The sequence below is a fragment of the Poeciliopsis prolifica genome, unplaced genomic scaffold (genome assembly GCF_027474105.1).
Source record: "Poeciliopsis prolifica strain line A6 unplaced genomic scaffold, Auburn_PproV2 SCAFFOLD014, whole genome shotgun sequence".
NCBI lineage: Eukaryota > Metazoa > Chordata > Actinopteri > Cyprinodontiformes > Poeciliidae > Poeciliopsis > Poeciliopsis prolifica.
Genome location: NW_026562389.1, coordinates 6905558 through 6918317, shown reverse-complemented (window position 1 = coordinate 6918317; position 12760 = coordinate 6905558). Strand labels below are relative to the sequence as shown.

Below are 12760 nucleotides of genomic sequence, written 5' to 3'. Positions count from 1 at the left end.
ATACATCATTTTCATAACAAGTGAAGGGAATATGGTTACTTTATTGTGTTATAAAATGGCGCTATCTACCTGGAAAATACTAATACTGCCTTTTCAAAGAGAGCTGAACAATCAGTCGTCATTTAGCTCCTACACCAAGGAAAGTTAATTAGCTTCTTGTGTTTAGAAACAGCACATGTTGTTCAGTGTTTATCCAGTTTGTGTTACCAGTCTAGGATGTGTGTTTCCCAGTAAAAGAGGAGGCGCAGCATCACATCCTGCCTCTGCTACTGGGTATAAACTCTGAGTCCAGGCGGGAAATCAGATCAGGTCACAGTGTTGCTCCAGTCCCGCAAACTTCCTCTGGATTAACGTTGGACTTTCTCTTAACCAATCCACGGATTTATCTGGACACTTTTTGTTCCTTTTGGAGAAACTATTTCAAACCCCTGAATGATGTTTTCGCCGCATTTCGGAGCTCCTCTGTCTCTGAAGTTTCTGCAGACCATCTCATCTCGTTTCGCTGCCTCCAGTGTTTACATCCAAGCCGGTAATTAACATAATCTTGCATTCCTGTTAATTTCAAGAAGTGAAGGACAACACGAGGTCCAGATTGCCCCCAAACGCAGATTTTTTGGCACTTTATGAATGCAGCTGTAATCACTGAGGGGAGCCTGGAGTGCCTAAATGGGTCCATCACGAGAAAAGAGACAATCAGGCTCCTTTATGTCTCGAGATCAGCAGCAGTTTCTGCGCATTGTCTGTTATGAATAGAGCGATCTCCAATTGAGCCTCTTCACTTTGGAGATTTTTCGATTTTCGATTATACAGCTATTGAAATTAGGACGCGCCGCGCCTCCCCCACCCCCTTCCTCAGCTTGGTGGCGCGGCTGCCTCCCCCTGATTGACAGATGAAATTGACACTCGGGTTGCCTCTTATCAAGCGCAGCGTTTCAATCCGCCTCTAATTGCAGATATAGCACCATCCTTTCTTTTCACCGCATGTGATTGCAACACGCAACCTTCCGTTGCGCACAAGAGGAATGATCGATCATATGCAGTGTGTGTGTGCTGTTTGTATGTCTAATTGCATCGAAATTTCTTTTGTTGCCAGGGTTTAAATGCAGGAGAAACTGTAAGACGTTGTTTCGGAGCGGGTGCAGCGCCTGCTGGAGCAGAGATGCGTAATGCGCAGAGAAAACTGGGTCTCCACTCCGAATAGGAAGCGACCAAGACCCGAAAATGGTGAGTCACAAACACAATAACTTATTTTAAGTCATTTCATGTACAGGAGCGTCGAAAGAAATGCAGTGAAATTGCTCAAACTTTTGCAAAAACGACAACTAAACGCTAAAATGATAATTGTTTTTTCTTCACCTCACTGCGTGCTAATGGGATTATAATGATGTAAATGAAGAAATTAATTTAAAATAAACTAATCATATCTAAAGACAAAAACCCTGAATGTATAAGTAATTTGTGTTTTGTTGATATATTTTACTTACTGCTGCTTTATCATCAGTGCATCATGTTGCTTTTAATTTAAAAAATATACATTCTGACTTTAAAACATAAGACAGTATAATTTCTAACAGTGTTAATGGACGGAAAACTAATGAAACAGATTCTGTTCTCAAGTTACATTGAGTTTTTTAACTGCTTGTTTTTCTTTTTTTAATCTTGTAATTGTTTTCTGCAACAAACAGAAACAGACGGAGCGGTTTATGTGAGCTTAAAAATGAATATTTTTCTTCTGCAGATGAACCATTTCTCTGCTATTTGAACCATAGGTCACCCACTTTGCGCTTAAGCTGAATTTTGCCTCAAAAATTACATAAATTAAATTTGAACGAGCTTTTGAACAACACGCTCCGGTTCATAATTTTTAAATTATGTTGCTTTTCTTACATTTTAATCATCGATAAACAGGCATCAGGTTTTGTTAAATAAGAAAAAGACATTTGAAATTATGCAAATCCCAACAACAACAACAAAAAAACTAAATAGATTTTGATGTTTTCGCAAATGTTAACATTTTTACGGGGGAAGTAATTTCTATAAAATTTGAGTTGATAGTTTTTAGGACATATATGAAGATTTAAAATGAAAGGAGAAACAAAAACGCTGCTTAACAAAAAAACAGAAGAAAATAACAGAGATCTGGGTTGTTGCGCGCAGATTTTCATATATGCAGGCTATATTTAGTTTTCACGCGGTGCGTCCTGCTCTTTCTAACGTGTGTTATGTTATTTTGTGGATCAGTCCAAGCCGGAGGTGAAGAAGGAGTCCGGGGAGTCCAGCCCGCTGGACGCGGCCTGCCTCTGCTCCCCTGCGGCGGCCAAGAACCAGTGCGCCAGCTGCGGCTTGGAGATCCAAGACCGCTACCTGCTGAAGGTGAAACGTTTTAACTTTTATCCGCTTCTTAATGCAATTTTGATCTTTTTCTGCATTTAAAGGAATCGAATCATTGTTCCGCTTTGCAGGAACTCGACACGTAAAACAGTTAGTCTGAAATGTATTGGGAGAAGGTACGTCTGTTCTTTAATTAGCGCATGCGTGTTGCGTTTAATTGTCGCAGGTGAACAACCTGAACTGGCATCTGGGCTGCTTGGAGTGTTCAGTGTGCAGAGCGTCGCTGCGCCAACACAGCAGCTGCTACGTGAAAAACAAAGAAATATTCTGCAAACTGGATTATTTCAGGTAGGAACAAAAAATTAAAAATAAAAAAATAATAATAAACAAGCGGCATTTGAAATGTGTCTTAAACGGTTTCGTGTTTTTTTTTTTTTTTTTTTTTTCTGGTATCAGTTAAATTGAAATTTATGTTATTAGAGTTTTGTAAATTCATAATGGATAGATGCACGCATTAAAACCTCTGCAGATTTAGATCTAACATTATTTTTAGTTATTGTGTGTTATAAAATAACACAAAAGATAATGAAATAATGTAAAAGAACAAATATTTAAAATCCTTTTTTATTTTTTTTTTTAAATTTGATTTAAAAATTAGATATATTTCTAAATCCCTTTGAATTCTATTTTTTGGGGGGGATTACAATCATTAAACTCTTGATAAAATGTATCATTCGCTTATTGTAATTTTTTTCTAAGTCTTTGGGGTTGGAAGGCCTCCTTACCATCACCCTAATTTTTAGCTTCTTGTTTTCTATTAGATTCAAAATAATATTGATAAGATATTGGTAAAATAAAAAAATACTTCAAACATAAACCTTCCTGTCTTAACTGGAGTATACGTTTTAAAATTATAAATTTTTAATCCAATTGTGCATATTGTTAAAATGTTAAATGATATATTTAATTTACTGAAGCTAAAGAGATTTTTGATTAGCAATGCTAGTCAACTAGCATTGCTAATCAGCACATGACTATTTTAGATAGAATAAATCTGTCTAAAAACCACTGTTTTATCTTAAAACACACTAAAAAATTTTCATTTTTGATGTTATTGGAACCCAATTATTTTTTGAAAACAATAAAATTCCTTAAAAATATGTTTTCATACATTTTATTTGCTTTTAAGATAAGTAAAAGTAAAAAAAAAATCAATGCTACTTCTTTAATTCTACAAAATGGCTCTAAATTATGAACTGTTAGATTGAATATTTATGTTTGGAGCTTTGGTCTCCTTGAAGGTAAATCATTTATTTCTCTCCAGTTTAATGATTGAATAATATTTCAGTTATTTGTTACTGAGCATAACTTGGTTCATGTTTCAGGTGATTAATTTTGGTGGTTCAAACCCAAATTAATTGACTTATTAGAGTTTGACCTGCAGAATGAAGCAACACATCCATCAAACTGGGGTTTTAGGATCTAATCTCAACTCTCTCTTCACTGCAAAAACACAAAATCTTACCAAGTATTTTTGTCTGATTATGGTGTAACATATCATTACACTCAAAATAAGACAAAAATAAATCATACATAACTTTTCAACAAGATTATGACCTTGTTTTAAGTCAATATTTCCTTAATATAGATTTTTGAAGGTATTGTTTCCACTGCAGATTATTTTATTTATAACATGAAAAAATGTCTTGTTATAAACAAAATCATCTGCCAATGAAACTACTGTACTTTTTTGTTAATACTAAGGCGTTATTTACTTAAATCTAGCTCCTTTATCTTGCTGAAAATCTGCTTATAAGTTAGTTTTGTCCATTTTAAGAGTAATGAGATATTTGCACTAGAAACTACTATAGTACAAAATAGATTTTGTGTTTTTGCAGTGTATCGCTTTGGTCTTAGTTTTGGCTCCTTTATCTCTGCAATGTGAACAGAACCATCTGCTGGGATTCTGTATTTCTTTTCTATATTTTTCATAATGTCACAACAAACAGAAAAGTTTATGTTCTCTGTGTTATATAAAAGTTTGCTCCACATTTTAAAGCCTAGCTTAGCTTCTAGATAAATATCCACAGGTTTGTCTCCCTGCATGTTGTAGTAAATATTTTCTTTTGCCCTGCGTTTTGCCTTCCAGGCTCCAGTTGGAAGAAGCAACTCTAAAGGGCAATTTGTCAGAAACTGTAAAGTAGAAAATCTCCAGGTTTTCAGATTTCTGTTTAATTTTAGTTTTATTATCTTGTACTTTATTAATATACAGTTGTTGTTTTTTTTTTTTAAATATATTTTTGCAATCAGTGGGGAATATATTGTCACCCTGCTGCTATAAAAAGTAAATTTCACATTTGTGGGATTAATTCAGGACTAAGTTGTCTCAGTGTTTATGGCAGCTTCCTTCTTTTTCTGCTGTTGAGTTTGATAAAGGTGAACAGCACTTGCATTTTTTTCCTATTTATAATTTATTCATTTAATTTACATTAGCAAGAAAACAAGAAGAACATTTTTGCGATAACTGGGTGGGATTTAAATTTGCAACATGTGTTCCAGTAACATAGCTAGACAGTAATTACACAATTCAAATTCAAAAATACTTTATTGATCCCAAAAGGAAAATTAAATTACACTGTGTTGTTCTGTCAATCAAAAATATTGTTATTGATAAATAGTTCTACCTCCAAGACTTTATGATTGTTTTTGTTACTTTGTAATCAAAATCACATTTTCTGTAAGGAATTGTTATGATATTTGTGCTGATGTATGATGTTAAATGTGAATTTTCATTCCTCATCATTAGTTGACATCAAGCAAGGCCGAGGCAGAAATCAATTAAGCCCAATGATATTGACCAATTAGGACAAAAATTTGCAGTAAATTCTTCAAAAATATGGTGGTCTATTTATTTTGTGTGAACTTTGTAGAACTTTGTAATCTGGAGTTTCGAGGGCCACATAAAAACCTACAGCGGGCCAGATTTGGCCCCCGAGCCTTGAGTTTGACACATGCAATGTAAACAAGAAAATCAAGTAAATTGAACAAACTTTTATTTTACTAGCATTGCTAATCAGCACAGATTCAAACCAACTGTATCTGTTGAATTAAATGGGATTACTGACCAACCACGGCACATCCTGACCTTTTGACCTCCTCCCCTGCAGTAGGTTCGGCACCAAGTGCGCCCAGTGCGGCCGGCAGGTGTTCGCCAGCGACTGGGTGAGGCGGGCGCGGGGCAGCGTCTACCACCTGGCCTGCTTCGCCTGCTTCTCCTGCAAGAGGCAGCTGTCGACCGGGGAGGAGTTCGGCCTGGTGGAGGGCCGGGTTCTCTGCCGCAGCCACTACGACATCATGCTGGAAAACCTCCGCAGGGCTGCAGAGAACGGTAACCCAGCCCTGAGCATCAACCGCAAACCACTCTATTCGGCAGCTACACCTGTAGGGAGGCGAAATGTAAAAAAAATGATCAAGATGTTTACATGAGATGTATAAACATTCATGTGCATCATTTTTATGTTGTTTTTTTTGTTGTGAAAATACTTTCAAAGCATTTCAAAGAGTTTAATTTTGCTAAGTTTGTGCAGCTTTTGTGATAGTATCAGATGATAAATTAAACTTTTATTAGCCTTTAGGTGTTTAACATTTAACATACTTGATTAAAATCACCTTAAAGTTTGAGATAATCACTATTTGGCACTCTTATTTTTAATACACCGCAAAGTATTAAGTATTTTCAATCACCTCTAGTTCATGATATCTTAGTAGGCTTGAAATAAGACGACATCTTAAATAAGTAGCTTTTCAGCAGTGTTATGAATCATTAATTCTTTAATATTGAATTTAAATAAAGACATTTTTGTTCCAGTGGCACTCTCCATCAATATTTAGGAATTGTTGTTTTTAAAAAGCTCCTATAGTTGCTGAAATGTTACTTGTAATTTATTTTTGCCTTATTTCCAAGAAAAGTTACATAAAAATACTTTGTGTTCTTGCTGTGTTATAGAGATTACATTTTGATCTTTAAGTTTATTTTAATTAAGTGTGTTAAATGTGAAACACCTAAAGGAAAAAAATGTTTAATTTATTATATGAGAATATGACAAAAGCGACACAAACTTAACAAATGTTAAACTCAACCTCAGGTGTTTTTTTTTTCTGAAGCAACAAAAGTTTTTTTTTTCTCTGAGCTCTTTGTGCTGTTATTTTAATACAATAATATTTTATTTAATAGCAACACATTTCTTCTGAAGACATTTACAATCAGATAAATAATCATACATAAATTGATCCCAGATGTAATTTTCCTAAATTTTCTCACTTTGTTTCTAATTCTTTAAAATATTCAATATTTGCTTTAAATTGTGAATGTTTGCTGCAAAATCCCTTAATTATGCTCCATGTTGTTTGGAGAATCGTTATTCAAACATTTCCTTCTGCATTCACATAATCTCCACATAATCTGATAGGTGGATTATAATTTGTTCATTTCAAAGGGACAGGTCTGACTCTGGAAGGAGCGCTGCCATCGGATCAGGATTGCCAGCCCAAACCAGCCAAGAGGGCGCGGACGTCCTTCACGGCCGAGCAGCTGCAGGTTCATTGCTGCCCTCCAGTTGTTTCAATCTGAGTTTAATCCGTAGGAGTTTGTCGTTTAATCTGCGCCGGATCGTTGTTCTGCAGGTCATGCAGACGCAGTTTGCTCAGGACAACAACCCCGACGCGCAGACGCTGCAGAAACTGGCAGAAATGACGGGACTGAGCAGGAGAGTGATACAGGCAGGTGTTGACATTACTTCTCTAAGAATCAACCAAACAAAAGCTACTGTGAGGTCATGATAATAAAAATGTTAAAATTAAGAATTTAGGAAGGAAAACAGTTATTTACTATTTTAAAGTCAAATTTAGTGAGTATTCAATGAAGCTGTGAATAGATCTGAATCCTTATTGAACCATCAGTGAGTCAGTAACAGACAGGAGGGTAAAACATTTACTCAAGTAAAAGTAGAATTACTTCATAATAAAATTACTCAAGTAATAGTAAAAAAGCATTTGGTAAAAAGTTTACTCAAGCAATGATGATTTAATATTTAAAAATCATCAGATGAAACAAAACCATAAAGTTGAGTGGAAATTTCAGGATTTTAAGGACCAAAATGACAATAATTCACGACAACCGTACATCTTTGAAAAGCAGAAGTAGAGCCTCCTGCACAACCAACAAGAATGCAGCAAGTTGTTTCTGAGTGGTTAATTAACAGCAAAACACTTTTTTCCAGCAGCCATTGTACAGTGCATTGTAAAATCAGCTGGTTAAACATGCTGGAGTTCCTCTTGGGTTATGGCACAGTGCCCCTGAAATGGGACTTAAGATTCAAGAGGTTTTTGAAACATCTAATTTTCCAGACACAGAAAAAAAACATCACCTCATTGCCAAAAAAACAGCTGGTTGGGTTTTTTGATGCTATTGCTGTTTGTTGAAGCAGCTCAGACCCAAACGGAAGCACAAAAATGTTAAAAATGTGACTTTTGCATAATAGATCCCCTTTGTTAACAAGAAAGATTATTTTGGGGTTTTTTGGTATGTTCTTTAAAACACCTTAAAGTTTAGGTAACAACTCTCCAAATCCATCTAAAATCTCTACAGAAGAGTGAAATAATGAGTCTTACATGTTTAACCCAGTGAGTCTTTGGGTTTGAAGAGATGGTAAGAGACGAAGTGTCTCCGTCTCCAGGTTTGGTTTCAGAACTGCCGCGCCCGACACAAAAAGCAGCCGCCGCCGCCGCAGAGCAGCAGCTTCCCGCAGAGCGCGCCGCTGTCCAGGATGCCGCCGTCACTTCCAGAGGATCTCCACTACTCGTCGTTCAACAGCCCGGACCGACCGCACCTCCTCGCTCTGCACGGATACCTGGACGGTCAGTGGCACGCCTGCATTATATAACATGTTCAGCTTTCATCATGATCTAATGCCAAATAAACTCAGTGAGGGAAATGTTAAGATTTTTATTATTTTGGCTCTTCATTAAACTGCAGTTATCATTACAAATGAACCAAATTTTATTTATTTTAAGTTTGTTTTTTGTTTTTTTACAAAAGATGCCATAAAAGTGGATGCAATGTTTTGTAAGTCCAAAAGATTAGGAGAAAACTGTTTTGGCAAGTAACTGTTGAAAATAAAAATGCAAAACATTTATTCTCAAAGCAAGAAGTCTGTCTCAGCAGTTAAGGAGCAGCTTTTTTAGATTTTTAACCGATAAAAGATCATTAAATCCTCTGTAATTTACTGATTTCATTCACCAGGTTTGGTAAAAAATTGTTTGAGGAGAGAATAATAAGAATAAATAAAAATGTTTTGGTTAATTGTGCTCTATTCTAGAGATTAGCAGATTAAAACAATTAAATCATCTTTAATTCTTCAATTTCATACATTAGATTTGTTAAAAAATTAGCTTGATGGCAGACAAACACGAATAAATTAATTTTTTCTATTTTTCCTGTCTTCTATTCTCTCTTTGTTATGTGTTTTATTTTCATCTGATTTATAAAGACCCTCTGTTGTGAAGTGGTATTATTTTCATGTTATTATAGTTTCAAATGGACTCTGATTCTGCGGGTCTCTGAAGTGGGTCGAGACGCTCTTCCTCCCTCTCCATCCCTCATCATCATCGTCTCCAGGCTGAATTGAAACGGCGTTTTAACGTTTCTCCTTCGTTTCCAGCTCACCCCTTCTCCGTCCTCGCCGCCCCCGGACACTTGACTCATCCCTCCATCGCTCTGCCGCAGCTTCCCATCAGCCGCTGACCCGTCACCGCCCTGATGACGTCACGGACGCCTGTCGCCACTGTTACCTCCATTTTCAGCTGGTTGTCAGACTGTTGAGCTGAACTGTGGTGAAACATTCAAGCAAACATTGGGAATATTTTTGTCTTTTTTTTATCTTTGGTCTAAACGAAGCACAGAAGACTTCTCGTTTTTGCTTTTGATTTTTTTCACTTTCTTCCTCTTCGTACGTCAGGCGGTTTCAAACGGCAGAGCGGAGGAGCATTGTAGCAGTACGACGGAGAAACCTCAGCTTCTTTTTTCATGATGAGCACATTTTGCAGCTTTAATGTTGTTGGTTGTTGTGCTGGTGTCAGAAAAACAGGAACTCTTATTTATTCAGATCAAAACCTCTTGTTTTCGAAGCACTTTTAAAGTGTCTCTACATTCAATGTGTGTAAATAAATGGCATCAGATCTGTCACCAGGTTTGTTTAATGAGAAAAAAGGAGACTGATTTCATGTGTGTGTTTTGAACAGAATATAGAGTCAGATTGTTCCTGCTGTGACTGTCAGGTTGACCTCAATGTCCTGGTCATTAAACCAATTTAAAACGAGTCACTTACAGGAAATAAGATCAATCAATTAAATCCAAATCCAGTTAAAGTGTTGCCATAGATTCGTGTTTCATTCAGGCCTTTATGAGCTCATTTAAGATGTATTATCTACTGCTTTTACAATGATTCAGGCATTTTAATGATGTTATTTGGTTTTGATGTTCCAATATGAATCAATATGTTTTTTCATTTGTTCAAACCCTGAAAAACAGACCAGAAACTGAAAGAAGATCTAAAAAAATGTTTTCTTTATTGAGAAAACTAAATTAAAACTGAAAATTGAATCAGTTTGTAAATACCAAATGTCATTTATTTGGTAGATTATGACATGGAAAATAAAAACCCACCAAGGCTTTCAAATTTATGTTTTCATACTTTAGTGGTTAAAATGTATGATTCTATTCATTTATTCTGCAAAAACACAAAATCTTACCAAGTATTTTTACCAAGTGCAAATATCTCAGTACACTTGAAATAAGTCTAAAACAACTTTAAATTAAACTTTAAGTCTGACATAGGGCTTGTTTTAAGTAATTAATTCCTTATTATTGATGAAAAATTTTGGTTCAGCTGCAGATTATTTTACTTGTAGCGAGACGTTTCCCATGTTGTAAGTGAAATAATCTGCTAAATGTCAAAGTTCAAATGAGACGACAGGGGAGGCTGGAAGCTACATCCTTTTTTTCTTTATACTCAATACGAGCAACTATACTGAAGAAATAAGAACAATTTATTAAAAAATAAATCCCGTGGAACTGCAAAAATCTAGATTTTTCTGGTAAAAGAATAAATATTGTTTCTGCTGAGTGTGGCTGACAACACACAGCAGAAACAATCTGCTGTGTTTATTCATAAAGGTTATGTTAGACATACATTGCACATAACATCATGATGAAATAAGGTGATATTATTTGAGCCCCACCCCTTACAAAATGCTAATTCTGATTAGAAATTAGCATTTTCTTGGAGCGACAATGTTTCTCAGGATTTCTTTGTTATTTTCCAGACATATTCAAGCTGCAGATTGAATTATTTATCCTCATCAAACTCTGAACTGGAACATAAAATGGATGAAATAATACAAAAACAATTGCAGAAAAAATAATTGATTCTATAAAGAACCACAAATTCTAAATCTGGAAATTTTGAATCAATTCAAAACACTCAAAATTTGATTTTAAAAAGAGTTTATAATGCATTACTTGTAAACATCTCCACTGTATTTATTTAAATACTCCTTTGATAGGTTCTTACTTAAGAAAATGCTAGGCAGCTAAGCTAACTAAGAAAGGTAATTTAAGTTGCAAACTTTGCGTGGAACCTTAAAAAATTGCTTGAAATGTTCTTTTTGTTTGCATTTTTTTTCCTCTAATCACATAATTCAATTTCTAGATCATTTGAATCGTTTCTGAATCTAATCGTGAGCGTAAAAGTCAAATTTTGAATCAAATTGCCAGATGCTGAAAGCCTTGCATCTCTAATAATGAGTTCAAAATGGTGAGGGTGTTTCATGTAAAATTGTTAAACATTGTCAAGGAACAACTCCTGTTTTTTATAGAGAACCATGAAGAAGATGCAGCAGAAATTCCTTCAAGCTCCTGAATATTCACTAAAAACCCCAAAACCGTCTCATGACCAGGTGTGTGCGAGTCTCTGGATGCCATTAGGAAATGAAACGAGCTCCTATTCTTTCTTAAATTTTGCCTTTGAATAATCTTTAAATCAGCCTCTTTCAATCAATTCAACGCAGGAGGAAACCTGAGCTGGAAAATGACTCCGCTCCTTGTGAAACCCTGAAACAAAAGCAGTCTTCCTGCTGAGCTGAGATGATTATCAGGCTGACACACTTTGGGCCACCTGCCAGCACTGCACTGTAAAAAATTATACAAGAGCCCAAGGAAGCATTCAGGCACGTCTCCCTCCATGCATGTGCATCCCTGCGCATTTAAGCCGCCCGGGTTTGTCATCCTAACATCCCCCTACCCCTGACTGGCATTTTCAAGTGGTTGCAGATGAAACATGGCCCCCCTCCTACAATGCTAATGAATAGGCCCCTGATTGCAGGATTACAGCGTCGGCTGTCTAATGAGCAGATACGCTACAGAGCCCCTCGTCTCCACGTATTCACATTTTTCTCCTTGAAACTGATGAGCTCTTCCCCGCACAACAGTCAACAAAACCTCTGTGGAAGATTGCAGCAGGAGCCATCTTCATCATCAGCCTCCTCCTCTTCATGCAAGTTTATTTCAGATGCTCTGGGTATATTCTAATTTTTCAGCTTTTTTTTGTCTTGAATATATTATTTAACCGAACTACAGATGATGAGGGTGATAATGACTCGATTTAAACGATTAAATAATAGAAGCGGGGAGATAAAATGTCAGTGAAGACTGAAAGCTGTAGAAGAACAAGAGGAACAATAAGGCAGATCATGGACTGTGTGACTTTTCCTATGAGGCAGAACCATAAAATCTAAAATCCTGCAAGAATTTTGTGCTGTTTTTCTGAATATAAAATCCAGAGTTAGACTTAGACTTAGACTTCTTTTATTGTCATTGTACAAAAAAAACACAAGGTGAATCTTGACTTGAAACATAAAAACACATTATATGTTGTTGACTGTCATTCAAATCTCCAATTACTTGGTTTGCTAATCACAGAAATCATAATATTTTTGATAGCCTGGTAAAAAATAAACTATGGGGTTCCATTTGTGTCAAAAATAACTAGAAGTCATATGTGTAGATGTTGTTGGTTTTTGTCGTTGCTATGTGTCTTTGGTTGATGTCCATGGTCTGAGTGCTTTATGGACATGTAGATGTTGCATATGTTATTTCTAGCTGCGTCGTTATTCCTCACTGTCACCTTGTCAGTCCATCTGCAGTAAAGCAGTGAACCCTCCGCAGTTGTTTTTGATGTAACTTCTGTGGTTGGTCGATGTCGTTGACCCATGCTGTTAGTGCATGTCGTTGCTGCTGTTGCCTGTTCTCTTCGCCAGTGTTGATCATGCCTGATGAAAGAGTTTATTAGATGTCACAAAAATATTAGTGTTT

General features: G+C 36.1%; 1 protein-coding gene across 1 annotated transcript; it reads left to right on the top strand.

Annotated features, from left to right (window-relative positions):
• The first annotated feature begins 370 nt into the window (after positions 1–370).
• On the top strand, positions 371–9707 carry lhx6b (LIM homeobox 6b). The gene is made up of 9 exons (XM_055039590.1): positions 371–529; positions 1094–1224; positions 2242–2373; positions 2558–2679; positions 5499–5719; positions 6828–6928; positions 7015–7110; positions 8067–8247; positions 9051–9707. Exons 2-9 carry the CDS (start codon positions 1222–1224, stop codon positions 9131–9133), a joined length of 939 nt encoding a protein of 312 aa, XP_054895565.1. The 5' UTR covers positions 371–529; positions 1094–1221; the 3' UTR covers positions 9134–9707.
• The last annotated feature ends 3053 nt before the right edge of the window (positions 9708–12760 follow it).